General features: G+C 44.4%; 1 protein-coding gene across 1 annotated transcript in view; it reads left to right on the forward strand.

The window, feature by feature from the left end:
• Positions 1-17,965, forward strand: part of LOC116475383 (phospholipid-transporting ATPase FetA-like) — a 110,822-nt gene extending 92,857 nt beyond the window's left edge. The window contains 11 exon segments of the mRNA XM_058446046.1: positions 6,257-6,421; positions 6,908-7,019; positions 8,556-8,688; positions 9,039-9,186; positions 9,749-9,932; positions 11,850-12,073; positions 13,997-14,080; positions 15,805-16,050; positions 16,220-16,358; positions 17,546-17,676; positions 17,774-17,965. Of these exon segments, the coding sequence (XP_058302029.1) occupies positions 6,257-6,421; positions 6,908-7,019; positions 8,556-8,688; positions 9,039-9,186; positions 9,749-9,932; positions 11,850-12,073; positions 13,997-14,080; positions 15,805-16,050; positions 16,220-16,358; positions 17,546-17,676; positions 17,774-17,965 (1,758 nt within the window).
• The last annotated feature ends 494 nt before the right edge of the window (positions 17,966-18,459 follow it).

The raw sequence follows: 18,459 nt of genomic DNA on the forward strand, positions 1-18,459 counted from the left end.
TCGGGAGTTCGAGACCAACCTGACCACCATAGAGAAACCTGTCTCTACTAAAAATACAAAAAATTAGCCAGGCATGGTGGTGCATGCCTGTAATTCCAGCTACTTGGGAGGCTGAGGTAGGAAATTTGCTTCAACTCGGGAGGTGGAGGTTGCAGTGACCTGAGACAGTGCCGTTGCACTCCAGCCTGGGCAACAAGAGCGAAACTCCATCTCAAAAAAAGAAAAAGACCTTGAGTTTCTGCAAGCTTCACCACCACAGGTTAAAGTGCTCTGGGGTCCTAAATAAACTTGACAGGCTGTCAAGGCCACAAGGACTGCAACTCCTAGCCAAGTCCTAGTGCTGTACTGGGTTCAGAGCCAGTGGACTTGGAGGGTCATGAGACCCAGTGAGACACTAGCCCGGGCGGCTAAGGGAGTGCCACCCCTCCCCCAACCCCAGGCAGCCCAACACATACCTCCAAAAGAGACCGCTTCCTTCCATTTGAGGAGAGGAAAGGGAAGAGTGAAGAGGATTTTGTTTTGCAACTTGGACACCAGCTCAGCCATGGTAGGACAGGGCACTGGGCAGAGGCATGAGGTCCCCATTCCAGGTCCTAGCTCTTGGGTGAGATTTTTAGACACACTCTGAGCCAAAGGGAACCCACTACCTTGAAGGGGACCCAGTCCTGGGAGGATTTATCACCTCCTGACCTAAGAGCCCTAGGGTCCTGAATAATCAATAGCACTAACCAGGTAATACATGCCATGGGCCTTGGGTGAGACTGTGAGATGTGCTGGCTTCAGGTGTCACTCAGCATATTCACAGCTGTGGTGACTACAAGGAGAGACCCCTTCTGTTTGAAAAAAGGAGAGGGAAGAATAAAGAGGACTTTATCTTGCAGCTTAGCTACCAGCTCCGCCACAGTGGGGAAGAGCACCAAGCAGGCTCTAGGCGCCCCCACTTCCAAGCGTTGGCTCTTAGATGGCATTTCTAAACCTACCCTTGGCCAGAAGATAGCCCAGTGTCCTGAAGGGGGAGTTCCAAGCCTGGAAGCATTTACCACAAGCTGATTGAAGAGCTTTTGGGCCTTAAGTGAACATCATCAGTACCCTGGCAGTACTCCCCATAAGCCCGTCATGATGGTGGACACAGGGAGAAACTCCATTACCTAGCAAAAAGGGAGGGAAGAGTGGGAAAGACTATTGTCTTGTGGTTTCAATGCCAACTTAACTGCAGTGGAATAAAGGACCAGGTGGATTTTTTGGGTTTATGACTCTGGGTCCTGGATCCCAAATGACATCTCTGGACCAGTCTGGAGCCTTGGAGAATCACCACCCTGAAGTGAAGGACACAAAAGTGGCTGGCTTCACCACCTGCTGCTTATGGAGCTCTGGACCCTTGAGTGAACATGGGTGGTAACCAGGTAGTGGTTACGAGGGCATTGGGCAAGACCCAGAGTTGTGCTGGCTTCAGGTCTGACCCAGCACAGTCACAGTAGTGGTCACAGGGTTGCTTGTGTCCTAGCTCGAGGCAGTTCAGCAGAGAGAGAGAGAGAGAGAGACTCCATTTGTTTGGGAGAAGTAAAGGAAGAAAATAAAAGTCTTTGCCTGGTAATCCAGAGAATTCTTCCAGATTTTATCCAAGACCACCATCTTATCCAAGACCACTTGTACCGCTACAAGTCTGCAAAAATGACAGTGTTCCTGGGCTTCGAGTGCCTCCTTATGCAGATACGACTTAGATCACAACACCCAAGTCCCTAGTATCATACTGAATGGAGAAAAACTGAAAGCTTTTCCTCCAAGATCTGGAACACAACAAGGATACCCACTTTCACCACTGTTATTCAGCATAGTACTGGAAGTCCTAGCTAGAGCAATCAGACAACAGAAAGTAATAAAGGACATACAAATTGGAAAGGAAGAAGTCAAATTATCCTTGTTTGCAGTTGATATGATCTTGTATTTGGAAAAAACTAAAGACTCCACCAAAAAAACTGTTAGAACTGATAAGCAAATTCAGTAATGTTGCAGGATACAAACTCCATATACGAAAATCAAAAGCATTTCTATATGCCAACAGCAAACAATCTGAAAAAGAAATCAAGAAAGTAATCCCATTTACAGTAGCTATAGGGAGAATTAAATACCTCAGAATTAACTTTACCAAAGAAGTGAAAGATCTTTACAATGAAAACTATAAAACATTGATGAAATAAATTAGAGAGGACACAAAAAATGAAAAGATACTCCATATTCTTGAGTTGGAAGAGTAAATATTGTTAAAATGTCCATACTACCCAAAGCAATCTACAGATGCAGTGCAATCCCTATCAAAATACCAATGACATCCTTCACAGAAATAGAAAAAACAATCCTAAAATTTATATGGAACCATAAAAGACCCAGAATAGCCAAAGCTATCCTGAGCAAAAATAACAAAACTGGAGGAATCACATTACCTGACTTTAAATTATGCTACAGAGCTATAGTAATCAAAACAGTATGGCAATGGCATAAAAACAGACACATAGACCAATGGAACAGAATAGAGAACCCAGAAACAAATTCATACACCTACAGTAAACTAATTTTAGACAAAGGTGCCAAGAACATACACTGGGGAAAAGACAGTCTCATCAATAAATGATGCTGGGAAAACAATATTATTCATATGCAGAAGAATGAAACTAGGACAGGCATAGTGGCTCATGCCTGTAATCCCAACACTTTGAGAAGTCGAGGCGGGAAGATCACTTGAGCCCAGGAGCTTGAGACCAGCCTGGGGAACAAAGCAAGACCCTGACTCTGTTTTTTTAAGTAAATTAAAAAAAAATTTTAAAGGAGAATGAAACTAGACCCCTATGTCTCACCATAAACAAATATCAAATCAAAATAGATTAACGACTTGAATCTAAGACCTCAAATTATGTAACTACTAAATGAAAACATTGGGGAAACTCTCCAGCACATTAGTCTGGGCAAAAAATATCTTGAGTAATACCCCACAAGCACAGGCAATCAAAGCAAAATGGACAAATGGGACCACATTAAGTTTAAAAGCTTCTGCACAACAAAGGAAACAATCAACAAAGTAAAGACACAACCCACAGAATGGGAGAAAATATCTGCAAACTACTCATCTGACAAAGGATTAATAACCAGAATATATAAGGAACTCAAACAACTCTATAGGAAAAAAATCTAATAATCTGATTTAACAATGGGCAAAAGATCTGAAGAGACGTTTCTCAAAAGAAGACATGCAAATAATAAACAGGCATATAAAAAGGTGCTCAACATCATTGATCATCAGAGAAATGCAAATCAAAACTACAGTGAAATATCATCTCACCCTAGTTAAAATGGCTTTTATCCAAAAGACAGGCAATAACAAATGTTAGCTAGGATGTGGATAAAAGAGAACCTTTGTACACTGCTGTTGGGAATGTAAATTCCCAACTATGGAGAACAGTTTGGAGTTTCCTCAAAAAACTAAAAATAGAGCTACCATATGATCCAGAAATCCCACTGCTAGGTCTATACCCAAAAGAAAGGAAATCAGTGTATTGAATAGATATTGTCACTTCCATGTTTATTGCAGCAATATTCACAATAGCCAAGATTTGGAGGCAAAAAGTTAAGTGTCCATCAACAGACAAATGAATAAAGAAAATGTGATACGTATACACAAGGAGGACTATTCAGTTATAAACAAAGAATGAGATCCTGTCATTTGCAACAACGTGGATGGAACTGGAGATCATTATGTTATTAATAAGTGAAATAAGCCAGGCACAGAAAGGCAAACTTTGCATGTTCTCACTTAGTTGGAGCTAAAAATTAAAACAATTGAATTCATGGAGACAGAGAGTAGAATGATGGTTACCAGAGGCTGGGAAGGGTAGTGGGGCAGAGGGAGGGAAGTGAGGATGGCAAATGGGTATTGAAAAATAGAAAGAATGAATAAGATCTAGTATTTGGTGGCACAACAGGGTGACTATAGTTAATAATTTAATTGTACATTTTTAAGTAAGAATATAATTGGATTGTTTATAACACAAATGGTAAATGCTTGAGGTGATGGACACCCCATTTACCCTGATGTGATGATTATATGCCTGAATCAAAATATCTCATATTTCTCATAAATATATACACCTATGTACCCACAACAATTAAAATTTTTTTTAAAAAGTGTACACAAATGTTCTAAGCTGCATTGCTCATAATGGCCAAAAAAGTGAAACAACCCTAATGTTCATCAACAGATGATTGGATAAATAAAATGTGGTTTATCTGTACAATGGAATGTTATTTGGCAATAAAAACAAGTGGAGTACTGATAAATGCTACAACATAGATGAACCTTGAAAACATTATGCTATGTGAAGAAGCCAGTCACAAAAGACCACAAAGATTCCATGTATATGAAATGTCCAGACTATGCAAATCTATAGAATCAGAGAGTAAATTAGTGGCCATGATAGAACTAGGGGAAAATGGAATGGGAATGACTGCTAATGGATACAGGGTTTTGGCTTGGGATAATTAAAATATTCTGCAATTATATATTAGTAATGGGTGCATGAACTTTGTGAATAGACTTTCAAAAGGCCACTGAATTGTATACTTTAAAAGGGTGAAATTTATAATATATGAATTATATGTCAATTTTTTTTTAAGTCAGTGAAATGTCCCACACAAGACAGCTCTTATGCCTTATACTGGTTCCCAGAGGCCATAGTATTTTTTGTGGACTCGACTTTTATCTTTTAACCTTTCAGAACATGTGAGTTAGGGTACCTTTTCTGAAAGCATTTCCACACACTAGCTTCAAAGGAAGTCAGAACACTGTTTCAGATCTTTTGACATGCTTCCTGCTTACCATCCTCAACAGACACTTATAGGGAGGCCTGACTATACTACAGTATATTCACCACTGATGGCAAATCTGTAAGAGTCAAGCTCTAACAACCCACTCATGCAAAAGCAGAACTCCAGGCCCTCTGAGACAGGGATCAGCAAACAGGTCATGCACATACAGGTAGCAGGCAGGATTTGGCTCCCAGGCCCTAGTTTGCCTCATACCAGCACTAAGAGAAAAAACACACAAGTAGGGATAAAAGATAATGTTAACACATACTACTAAGTTATTTGTTGAATGGATTAATGAATCTGTCATTATATTATTAAGCTTGTCAAGTTATTTTATCTGTGTCCTATACAAAACCAGTTTCTGCCGCTGTCACTTCCTTCTTAGAAACCCTCCTGAAATCTTTTCTGGGGCTTCTTAGACTGCCAACAGCATAGAGGTTTAAGAGATGACATTCTGTCCATATATTGTCTTATGTTAATTTCACCTGACAGCTAGCATCAAACACTCCGGAGTTACAGAGAGAACTGAGAGTAAATTCTGTTTCTCTTTGCTCTTGTAATGCCAAAGTGAATTAGTTTGCCACTCACTATAGCAATGATCACGTAGAATTGTTGTCATGTGCAGTTCTTGATATACAAAATCTGTTTCTAACCCACCCTGAGATGGATATGAATTCTGCCGTAAACCACCCACACTCTCATCCAGCCCTCCTATGACCAAGAGTTTATTCCTGCAAGATGGTTAGCTATGGTTAGTTAGGATATGTCAGTGGCTAAGGAGCAAAACGATGCTAACTCACCCAAAGAGCATTTCAGTAGTGCCCTCATTAACATGCCGGTGATGGCTAATCAACCGAACCAACCAACTATAGACAAATACACAAGTATGTGCTGTGTAAGATGCCCAATGAATATTTGAGGAAGGAAGAGAGAGAGGAAAATGGAAATGAATGTGTGCTTGTAAATCTAGGAACACCTTTGATTACTTTTTATAACAACTGCTTCTTTTTACTTTATTATTCCCTTCATTCTCATATCATAGTCATCATTATCCACTCTGTAGAGGGTACATTATCATCCCAATTTTACAAGTAAGAGATCTAGACTTGGTTTTTCCCAGAGTCACACAGCAAATTACCTAACTACAAGTAAAAGCTAGAACCTTCTATCCTTCAGAATTACTCTCAACCTTCCAGCTATGCTGGCCCCATCTTTGGGACGTTTTGCTGAAAAAGCACATCAGTTGCTTTCTGCTTAGGCTAGGAACTAGCCCCATGTTACCAATTATTAAACCCTATTTTGCAGGCAGATGAAGCCTGTGAGGTCGGTCTGCCACTCTCTTAACTCAGCCTTAACCCAGCCCAGGCCCACTTAGTGCACACACATGTGTGTCTTCCAGGATTATGCCAGTGAAGGCCTTCGCACCCTAATGGTGGCCTACCGAGAGTTGGATGAAGCATTCTTCCAGGACCGGAGCAGGAGGCACAATGAAGCCCGCTTGTCTTTGGAGAATCGGGAAAGCAAATTATCAAGTGTCTATGAAGAAGTCGAAAAAGACTTGATGGTTAGTGAGGAAGCCAGGGATAAACTGGGGGCAGTGATGGGGCCTGGCAGTCAGCAGACTGAGCAAGGGCTCTGCAAGTGGCTCCCAGACGATTGACAGATGCAGGTTCTCTCTGGGAGGAAGGATAGGAAGGCTCGGCAGGAGAGCTCCATAGCTTTGTGCGAGGGAGGCTGGATACTGGAATCCCAGCTGATTCAGTATATCCTGGACCTTCTCAATCCATAATGGAAGAATGCACTGGTTGTAATTTTTACCTTTCTGGCAGTGTTTCTAATCCCAAAGCTGTTCACAGAAGCTAAGGAATCTAGTTGAAAAGCTATGTGTGTTGTGAGGCAGAATAAGCTGATTTTTATACTGCTGAGATCCTCACACCAGGACATAGCCAGCTCACTAAAGAGAGTGCTGAGGTGCCAGTTCAGTCATTGGGTAGCACTAAATGCTCTGCCTCTTTCCCTTTTCCTCATTCACTGATGCATCTTTTCAAAGCTGTTAGGGGTCACAGCCATAGAAGACAAGCTACAAGATGGAGTACCTGAGACAATCATCATCCTGAACAAAGCCAAAATTAAACTATGGGTTTTAACTGGAGATAAGCAAGGTAAAACCCCTAGACTGACTGATCCTCTTCCCTATCCACCTTAGCCATTTATTTTCCTCCTCTTTCCTTTTTTTTCTTAGCCATTTTTTGACAAATATCTTGTAAGTCAAATCAAGTCCTTAGAAGACAACTTTCTTCTCAATCTTGTATACAATTTGCTGAGCATATACTTTATGCCAGATGATATATTAGGCATTGAAGACAGATGAATCAATCAGACATGACCTGTCACCCAGGAACTCACAAGCTAAACTTTAAAATTGTCTTTGACTGTACCCTATTGTCCCATAGAGTCACTCTCTTACTATATCCCACAAATTTGTCTGAAAATCCTCCTATGTTACCCTCCCAGTTCAACCTCATTTTCTGTTGGCTGTACTTAATGCAAACTTCTGAACTCATCTCTCTGTCTCTTGCTCTTATTAATTTCAGTACAGCCAACATACAACCATCAGTTTAATCTTCCTCAAATATACTAATTTTATGATGTTACTCCTCTGTTCAGGGATCTACAGTGACTCCATGTTGTAAAGGTTGAACTTCTCTATCTGGCCTTCAAGACTTTGATAATCTATTGCTCTTCACATCCTTATCTGCATCCTAATGTTACCATTACCTTAAGTATGCCCCCCAAACAAACCAATTCCTACTCTAGGGCCTTCGTTTGGGTTGTTTCCCCACTTAAAATGCCTTTTCCTTCAAGTCTTATTCATCCTCCAAGGACTTCCTTCAAGAAAGTTTCTGTGACAGTTGCAGGCTCTCCTCTGAATTCTGATACCATGTGTAGCCAGGATTCAGGGCTTGATTTTTTTCTAAGTATGAATTTATTCCAAATTCCGGACTATTTTATGGGGGCATAAAATCTAGCATAGAAATGGGCACAGTGCTATTCAAAGAAACACATCCTGATTGCCTGGAGAGGTGGATAAAGACTGAAATTGTAGCCGGGCATGGTGGCACATGCCTGTAATCCCAGCACTTTGGGAGGCTGAGGCGGGCAGATCACAAGGTCAGGAGATAGAGACCATCCTGGCTAATACGGTGAAATCCTGTCTCTACTAAAAATACAAAAAATTAGCTGGGCGCGTTGGCGGGTGCCTGTAGTCCCAGCTACTCGGGAGGCTGAGGCAGGAGAATGGCGTGAACCCGGGGAGGCAGAGCTTGCAGTGAGCCGAGATAGCGCCACTGCAGTCTGGTCTGGGTAACAGCGTGAGACTCCGTCTCAAAAAAAAAAAAAAAAAAAAAAAAGACGGAAATTGTTCTAAGAAATAGCGTAAGGCTTTCTAGAGAAGGCCAGAATGACCGTAGTTATTGATAAATAACCCACAAGTCTGTACAGGTAGATAATCATCCGTGGATGTTTGAACATGATCTCCACTGATTCATTAAAAATGCACTTTGATTGCATCCATGGCAAATGTGGATGAATGGGCTCTGCAGCCCAATATTAGAGCCTGTGTACCTGTACACTGTGAAGATCCTGTCTCTGTCTTAAACACCAGCCAAAATGAGACTTGTGCTCCCCCTTCGCTACAGAGACTGCTGTGAACATTGCCTATTCCTGTAATCTATTTGAGGACGAAATGGATGAGGTTTTCATCGTGGAAGGCAGGGATGATGAGACTATTCGGAAAGAACTCAGATATAGATGGGAGATTGGCCACAGCCAGTCCCTGGACTCAAAATTTCCCACCCATCTCTTCCCTTAGTATGGCTCCCACACCACCAGAAGGAACAGATAAGACATGGAGGAGGGAAAAAAAACTAAAATATTTGAAAAAATTTTGTAAAGCAGTATTTGGGCTAAATGGGGCTGGAGTGTGCAGGATGGAGAAGTGTAGCATGTGGATGGTCAGGGACCTATGGCAGTGGCAGGTCTTGAGAGGCTGTCAAGTCTGAGCTCTTGGCTGGTGCTTTGCAGAGTTCCTGTATCCCCTTTGCCTTTCATCTGGGGACACATTTTCCCTCCTAAATTCTGAGCCTTCAGGTCAGACTCTGACCAATACTCTTGGCTTTCAGGACAGCAAGGAACAAGATGAAACCCGAATCTCTCCTGGATTCAGACCCCATAAACATTTACCTCACCACAAAGCTCAAACTACCTTTTGAAATACCTGAGGAGGTGGCCAATGGCAACTTTGGCTTGATCATCAATGGCTACAGTCTGGTGGGCAACACAGAGCTACACTCTATTCTCTTCTTCCAAGGAACCCTCTTCCTAGGTCCAACACACTGCAGGGAAATTTCAAGATTGCCTTTCCTATTCCATGAGTCACGCTATTCCCCTTCCCTTCTGGTGCCCTTGCCTGAAAGACTCCTTTCCCTAGGCTTCTCTAGGAAGAAGTAAATAAGGAAAGAGAAGCCAAGGGCATATTTCTTCCTTATCCAAATTCAAATTCTTCTCTACTGATGTGGACTGTCACTTAGGGGAAGAGGGAAGCAAGCAGAAACAGGTCCCCCAAGAAGTCACTTGGCCTCATAGCCCCATCAATGGATTTGGCCCAACGAGAGGTCCCGACCAGCTTCCCATTGGAGGCTGAGTCAGATGTGAGGATGCCTAGAACTGACTTGGGGGCTTGGCCTCCCTTGGGGGTGGAGTGTCTTGGGAGCAGCTATGCCTGCCCTGTGAAGGACAGGAGAGTGTGGAGGGAAAGGGAACCATTTGGGAAGGTCATACTCTGAGAGCTTTTTTGGGCAACCTGAAGAGTGAGTATGTCCTGGTGCTGCAGGCCTATGCTCTAGAAGGGAACCTGGAGTTGGAACTGCTGCGAACAGCATGCATGTGCAAGGGGGTGATCTGCTGCCGGATGACACCCCTTCAGAAGGCCCAGGTGGTAGAGCTGATGAAGAGGTACAAGAAGATGGTGACACTGGCCATCGGGGATGGGGCCAATGACGTCAGCATGATCAAAGGCATGTGAGGGGAGGGGGGCAGTTGGCTTCCAGCCATGGGCTTGCCCCTTCCTTCCTCCATGGGCAAAACTGATCTGAGTGGTACTCTGTTGCTGGCTCACACTCCTGCCTCTCATATGTGTTACACATTTATACCGTTTTGCAACTCCATTCATACTCCTCTATGCCTGCACTCCCACTTATTGACACATGCAGGCATCAGCGCATATCCACAGGCATGCACACACATTCAGATTCATGCACTTACACTATGAGTGTAAGCACACACACAGATACACATGGCTCCCACAAGAACACATGCTTACATTCACAGAACAACAGGCTGTGCAACTACCACACCTTCTTTCTGAGATGACTCAAGGTCCATGGAAAGGACCTCTGGGCAGGAGTCATAGTCTGTTTTTTTTTTTTTGAAGGCTGTTTTTTTTTTTGAAGGCTGTAGGCTGTGATGCCCAATTCAGAGATCTTTTCTTTCCCAAGTCTATGTTCCCAAGAGCTTGCCCTGCTCCCCTGGCTGGAGGAGAATAGGTGACTTACTGATCACTTTGGACCAGTAGAAGCAAATGGCTGACATTTACTAGGGTTTTTTTGTTTTGTTTTGTCTAGAGAGAGTCTTGCTCTGTCACCCAGGCTGGAGTGCAGTGGCGTGATCATAACTCACTGCAGCCTTGAACTCCTGGGCCCAAGCAATACCCCTGCCTCTGCCTCCTGAGTAGCTGGGACTATAGACACACACCACCATGCCCAGTTATCTTTTACTTATTAGTAGAGGTGAGGTCTCACTATTTTGCCCACACTGGTCTCAAACTTCTGGCCTCAAATGATCCCCCCATCTCAGTTTCAAAGTGCTGGGATCACAGGCGTGAGCCACCAAACCTGGCCAAATTTTCTGGTTTCAATTTCTGGTGAATGTTGACCTACCAGCCTCCAGCAACATGTAGGTCTGTGAGATATGGACAAATCTAGAGGTCCTCTAGTCCAACCTCTCTGCCCATACAAGAAACTCTAGCAGATATTCCAGCTTCAGCTTTAATACTAGGAAATATTCTCGCTCTCTTCCCCAGTTTCTAGACCCTAGGGGTATTTAGGAGTTGAGAGGTTTGAATGATCCCATCAAGCAGTGCAGTAGGCATATTCCAGACCAGTGAATTTGGTATATACCAGAAAAATGGCAAACTACCACAAACTAATTAAAACTTTTAGGAACTTGGGTCTTCTCATCCATCAAATATAATAATTGCTTTATCCAGAAAAAGTCACCTTTAGGTCTCCTGAAGAACTTGTTTCTCACTAACAAAGTATGTACATCACATACAGTTGGATTTTAGCCCCTTGGGTAAACTTAGGTAATTAAATATTGTATTGGATTGGCATCCATCCTGCATCTTGAATTAAGTGGGTTCCAGAGATAGCAAGAAATTTTAACCTCAGCATCTGGACAGTAGGAAAGAGCCCAGATGGCTAGGGTAGTGGCAAAGAGCATTCAGAACAGCTTCTAGTACTGGCCATGCCAGGCATTCTAGAGTGGCAGTGTCCGAAACAAACTACAGAAGAGATGCCCAGCACAGTGGCTCACACCTGTAGTCCCAACAGTTTGGGAGGCCAAGGCGAGAGGATCGCCTGAGTCCAGGAGTTTGAGACCAGCTTGGGCAACACAGGGAGACAGTGTCTCTGTAAAAACAAAACAAAAAAGTGCAGAAAAGGGAGCTGCTTTCCCGTTTGTGAGGAAGGGGCAATCCACTAAGGAGAAAAGACTCCGCTAAGTAAGAGACAGTTTGCACTGAGCCTAAAAGCATTTTCCAAATGTAAAATAAAGGGGTTTGTACAACATCATCTCAACTTTCCCTTTATACTTGCCAGGCTGGGAGCCCAGCAAACAAGCTTTCTGGCTGAGAAGTTTCTGGGGTTTTATTGCAGCTGCCCACATTGGGGTTGGCATCAGTGGCCATGAGGGACTGCAGGCCATGCTCAACAGCAACTTCGCCTTCTCCCAGTTCCACTATCTTCAGCGTCTACTCTTGGTCCATGGCCACTGGTCTTATAAAAGCATGTGCAAGTTTCTCAGCTACTTCTTTTATAAGAACTTCACCTTCACCCTGGTGCACTTCTGGTATGCCTTCTTTAATGGGTTCTCTGCACAGGTAGGTGATCAGTGGCAATCTCCACTGTGGTCAACTGGGTTTTCTCTAGTCATCTCTCACTTCAGCTAGCTCAGATCTTTTTTCGCCTCTAGAGACCAACGTATGACATGCTGCCATCCATTCATGAAGCCCTTCACCCCACGCTGATCATCTCCTAAACCTACACAAACCTTAGATTTCCAAGCCATAACTGGTATAGCCTGGCTCTGATTTGACCTTGACTTCTACTTTAAAACTTTCTTTTTATTTATGTATCTACTTATGTTGAGACAGGGTCTTGCTCTGTTGCTCAGGCTAGAGTGCAGTGGTGTGAACATGGCCCACTGTAGCCTCGACTTCCTGGGCTCAGATGATTCTCCTACCTCAGCCTCCCGAGTAGCTGGGACTAGAGGTGTGCACCACGACACCCTAATTTTTTGTAGTTTTGGTTGAAATGAGGTTTCACCATGTTGCCCAAGCTGGTCTTGAACTCCTGGGCTCGAGGTATCTGCCCACCTCAGCCTCCCAGAGTGCTGGGATTACAGGCATGAGCCACACCACACCTGGGTTAAACTTTCCCTTAAGCTGTTTTCACTGATGTTGAGACTTAGAATTTCCAAACATATGTAATGGGAACAAATTCCTGGATCTTGGAGTTTTCTTAGCATCCAAAGTCATCTTTTTGGAACAGGCTAAGCCTCAAGGAGCCTCTGGGTCATGCCAGATAGGCCAGATATGGTGTTCACCTATATCCATACTCGGAAATACAGCTTCCCTTTGCTTCTCCTTCCCCACTCAGACTGCCTGTACTCCTGACCCCAACACACATGCAACTGTTACTTTGATGAATTAATTCCACATTTGAATGTGAAACCTCCCCCACCTTAGTGGGGAGAAGTAACACCTGGATTTTGATGTTCTAAGAGGAGTCCCTTTTCCTATGAGAAGTTTTTCAGAAGCATCTCAAGGATTTCCAAGAGAATCAACCTCAGAAACAATTATCTTGGGAGTCCTACTTTTGTTGCCGTAGACTCCAGGAATAACAGGCCAGTCAGCAAATAGTAGCAGATTTGTATTCTCCCAAGCCCTAGCAAAGCCAGTCTGCTTTGTGGGAGGCGTATGTGTATACATGTGTTGCTGCTGACCTCTTGTGGCTAATAAAGAAAAAGCCCTCTCTAGGCCCCAGGATGGAGCGTCCAGCTAGGGAAGGGTCATTGGGTCTATTCTGCTTGCCAGTATTAGGAGGTATGCAGTGCTACAGAAGCCACTGAATGCCACTAAGCAAGTAAAGAGTCCAAAGACTGGGCAAAGTGGCTCACGCCTGTAATTCCAACACTTTGGGAGGCTGAGGCAGGTGGATCACCTGAGGTCAAGAGTTCAAGACCAGCCTGTCCAACATGGCAAAACTCTGTCTCTACAAAAAATACAAAAATTAGCTGGGTGTGGTGGTGGGCGCCTGTAGTCCCAGCTACTCTGGAGGCTGAGGCAGGAGAATGGCATGAACCCAGGAGGCAGAGGTTGCAGTGAGCACTGCACTCCAGCCTGAGTGACAGAGCAAGACTCCATCTCAAAAAAAAAAAAAAAAAAAAGTACAAAGGTTTACATGCCTAGGAGTGCAGCGGTACAGCTAGCATTCCCTATCAATCACTCTGGGTCCTTTCTGTGCGGGGCTGTATCGGTTATGGTGGGATTGGTCCAGATCCACCTTGAAAGCTTGGTGTGGCCTTACTCTATCCTAGGACCTGGGGTTCTAATAAACTAGGATCAAGTAGAGACTGGGGTCAACATTCCCAGTCAGGTTTCTCCTGCTGTAGGTTAATGTGTGTGGGGGTGGGACAGGGGGGCAGGGGTCGAGGGATGAAGGTGGCTGTCTTGGACCCGGAAGGTGGAGCTGGGACTGTAGAGAAGAGAGGAGCCCACAAAATCTCCTTGGTATTCTTCCAGACAGTTTATGAGACCTGGTTTATCACATGCTACAATCTGGTCTACACTTCCCTCCCTGTCCTGGGCATGAGTCTGTTTGATCAGGTAAGATCCAGCAGCAAGCCCCTGGTCAGAGTTGAAGCCCCTGGGCCCTTGAGGAATATCCCTAAGAATGAAGAATACAGCGAGAGCTGGGCTCTACAAAATCCAGTGTAAAGGGAATAATTTCCAGAGCGGGGAAAAGAGCTCATCACCTAGACAGGTATCATGAGATAAAGTAAAAAATCCTCCTCAACAGAGAATAATCCTCAATTTTAGAAAGCCAAGTTTTCCTGTATCAATTTTATCTTTGTAGAGAGAAACATGGAAATTGTGCTGTACAGTAAATTGAGTATATATAAAAGTAATTAAAATATATATGGAAAAAATAAGGAAAAATTAAATAACATAAGCAGAATATGAATGGAAAAAAATAAAGAAAAGAAAATAGAATTATTGGGGTAGGACTAGGTAACTTGTGGGACTTCAAAAAGGAGAGACTCCTTCAGGGATAATGAAGATGAGATAAGCCAATGCAGGAAGGCCTGGGTGGGAGTCCTGAAGGCCAGGCATGGTAGTATGGGTGTGATAGTTTATATCATAAGGAGCCAGACTAAGGGATACCATCTGTCCCTGTCAGAAATTCCCTGGGCATTGAGGGTCCTGGTACCCTACCTCTCCCTTGTCTTCTACCCCAACCTCTAGTCCTGGGCACATGGAGTAGAAAATGAGTCTCCAAAAAGGAATAAAGTAGCTGAAATAGGACATCATGGGATCATGGCTCTTGGTCTCCACGGGAAATAGCTCTAAAGGAAATTCTCCAGGAAGTAACTGCTAACCTCAGAACAACAGGAGGGATGGGTTATATTACTCAACAGTCCATCCAGCTTCAGTGGCCTAATTCTAGGGACCCATCTCTGAAGCCAGCCCCAAACTTTGTATCCAAAGTTTCAGATTTAGGAGATGAAGATAATTCAATGAGAGTAATTTTTTCACCTTCAGTTCACTGGTAGCTATGGGAGTGGGAGAAAGCTCACAGAACATGAATACCTCTAAAAGACTAACTAGTCCCCATTGACGTTGCTTTCTCCCACATTGACTTTTGACATAAAGAATATTCAACTATGGCCGGGCACGGTGGCTCACACCTGTAACCCCAGCACTTTGGGAGGCCGAGGCAGGTGGATCACTTGAGGTCAGGAGTTTGAGACCAGCTTGGCCAACATGGCGAAACCCCATCTCTACTAAAAATATAAAAATTAGCCGGGTGTGGTGGCACACCCACTAATCCCAGCTACTCAGGAAGCTGAGACAAGAGAATTGCTTGAACCTGAGAAGTAGAGGTTGCAATAAGCCAAGATGGTGCCACTGTACTCCAGACTGGGTGATAGAGCAAGACCCCATCTCAACTGAAAGAACTCTTACACCTGGGGACTTATGTCCCAGCTGCCTCCCCTATCTCAAGCTCCAGTCCTCCCTCCCAGCTACCCACAAGCCTAGTTGCTCCCTTTCATAACTCCCCAGTTCTAACTCCCTCCAAGTCCTTCCCAGCATCCTGACCTTCTCCCAGCTTCCTTCCACTACCCAGATCCTTGCCTAGAGAGTAGGACTTCAGGAAGGGTCTGTGGTCACTGCTGTGTTTCCTGGTTCCACTTCTCAAGTAACCCATAAGGAAGCTCCTAGGCAGCCTGACAGCAGACCTGGTGAGGGGAGAAGCCTCTACTCTGATGGAGATGGGACCTTCTATGGAGAGACCTTGAGCCTCCCTCCTTACCCTCTGGTGCTTCCAGGATGTGAATGAGACATGGAGCCTCCATTTCCCAGAGCTGTATGAGCCAGGCCAGCACAACCTCTATTTCAACAAGGAGGAATTTGTGAAGTGTTTAATGCATGGGATCTACAGTTCCTTCGTGTTGTTCTTTGTCCCCATGGGGACTCTTTACAATGCAGAACGAAATGATGGGAAGGACATCTCCGACTACCAGTCCTTCTCCCTGGTGGTGCAGACCTCCTTGATCTGGGTAGTCACAATGCAGGTATGGCCAGTGGTGGTGGGGGTAAGGGGATTGGGTGGGGGCCTCTCTGAAAGAGTAGGAGGAATAGAGGGAGGGAGTGCGGGAAGGGAGCAACCTTCATTACATAACTGGAGGGGGGAGGTAGCTGACAGGTCCCAGGTTACAGGTCCCATAAGAGGGTACTTTTCAGATCGCCCTGAGGACAACCTACTGGACAATGATAAGCCATGTCGTCATCTGGGGTAGCCTGGGTTTCTACTTTTGCATGTCATTCCTCCTGTACAGCGATGGCTTGTGCCTAGCATTCCCTGACGTCTTCCAATTCCTAGGTAAGGCCCTGCCCAGTGGGCGGAGGGTGGGGAACCAGGTATATTATTTAATAAATGTTTACCGAGAAGCCATTACTATGTGCTAGGCTAGAGATATAAATAAGACATGGTCTCTGCCCTAAAAGGGCTCAAAATGTAGCTAGGGAAATAAGTTACCTTATTTGAGTTTCCAAGGTATTTTCAAATGCCTTATGAGATTTGCTATTTATCAGCATCCTAAGAGGTAGGCAGTGCAACAATTTTTAGAGCCATTTTAGACACTGGAGGGTTTTTTTTTAATTAAAGGACTCAAGTGTAGGTTTCCTGGTTCCAGTTCAATGTCCTTTATGCTGTGGCATATTGCCTTATTGTCTCCCATAATTTTCCCTCTCTCTCATCTCCACTTTGCTGAAGACAAAATATAGAGAGTAGATATGTAGATGTAGTTGGCTCCCATCTTTTTGTTTTTAATTTTTTGAGACTCTTGCTCTATCTCTGTCGCCTCGGCTGGAGTGCAGTGGTGCAATCTTGGCTCACTGCAACCTCTGCCTCCTGGGTTTAAGCAATTCTCGTGCCTCAGCCTCCCCACTAGCTGGGACTATAGTTGTGCACCACCATGCACTGCTAATTTTTTTGTATTTTTGGTAGAGACGTGCTTTTGCCACGTTGGCCAGGCTGGCCTCAAACTCCCGGCCTCAAGCAATCTGCCTGCCTGGGGCTCCCAATGTGCTGGGATTACAAGCGTGAGCCACCGCACCTGGCTGTCTCTCACCTTTTGTCAGGCCACTAACTCATTTTTCTCCTTCAAATCTTTTTTTTTCTTTTTTTAATTTTTTTTTTTTTGCCTTTTTTATTTTTTTGTTTTTTCCTCCTCCAAAGCTTTCTTTCCCATTTTTGGATGCAAGCCAGTGCTCTAGGATTCCCTCATAACTTACCCCTGCCCTCCTATCTCCTGCCCTACCCTGCCCTGCCTTCAGAGGGAGAGAGAGGCACATGGATTCACAGTGACTTTGGCTGCGCAAAGGACCCAACTGCAATTCTTTTGTATTTATATTATTTCTCAGGAGCCTAAACTAACTCCAAATCAATAACTTCCTTCTTTGGACTAGAGAGGTGTCTGTGTTCTGGCTAATAACTCCTACCCCTGGTCCTACCCCTGTCCTCCAGGCTCTGTTTCAGCCTTTCCCCTCCTGGCTCACTGTTTACAGGTGTGGTCAGGAATTCTCTGAACCAGCCGCAAATGCTGCTGAGCATTATCCTCCGTGTGGTCCTCTGTATGTCGCCTGTGATTGGGTACCAATTTCTTAAACCACTATTCTGGCCTATCAGCGTGGACAAGGTGAATGGAACAGAAAGTCTACCCAGATATAATTCATGACCTTCTTTTGCCTTTGCCTCTGTGGATGAAAACCCTATCCCCCATGCTCTGGCTATAGGTTTTTGACAGAATTCAAGAGTGCAGGAGACTTCCACGGCAGTTCCCAGTCCGGACCAAACTGAAACACTCAAGTGCTGGACGTTCTGCCTATGCATTCTCCCATAAACATGGCTTTGGGGCCCTCATCGCTTCTGGCAAGACAATGAAGTCCAGGATGTCCAAGAGAAACACCCTTTTTTCAAAAAGATAGAGGCCCTAGGGAAATTCCAAAGGAGGCAGTCAGTGCTCTTCCTCCCTTACACTCACGCAATTTAGGAAGAATTAGAGTCCCTGGGAAACCAGCATAAACCTGCTCCTTCATTCTCACTAGGGACTAAGCCTCCTAATTGTCCAGAAGGCTATGCCCAGAAAGGCAAGGAGGGGTAAGGAAAGAGCCCCCAGATATCTGCCAGAGTTGCAGCATTTCAAGAAAAAGAAAAAAAAAAAGCAACCTCAGGCCTGCCTCCCACCATCTCTTGCAAGTTTTAATCCAGACAAGCATACGTAGAGGTAGGGGATGACAAGGGACAATATGGAGAAGGGAAAAGAAGATGGGACCTAAGAATTTTACTTTGGGCCCTATCTCCTATACTCAGAGCAAGCATAAACCTTCCCAGGGCCCTACACAAACATATTCCCATTGAGGCATCCTTCTCAGGTTTATCTGGGAGATTCAGGGTAAGTCTTTTGTTGGCATTGCATAGC

The sequence above is a fragment of the Hylobates moloch genome, unplaced genomic scaffold (genome assembly GCF_009828535.3).
Source record: "Hylobates moloch isolate HMO894 unplaced genomic scaffold, HMol_V3 SCAFFOLD_10, whole genome shotgun sequence".
Lineage (NCBI taxonomy): Eukaryota > Metazoa > Chordata > Mammalia > Primates > Hylobatidae > Hylobates > Hylobates moloch.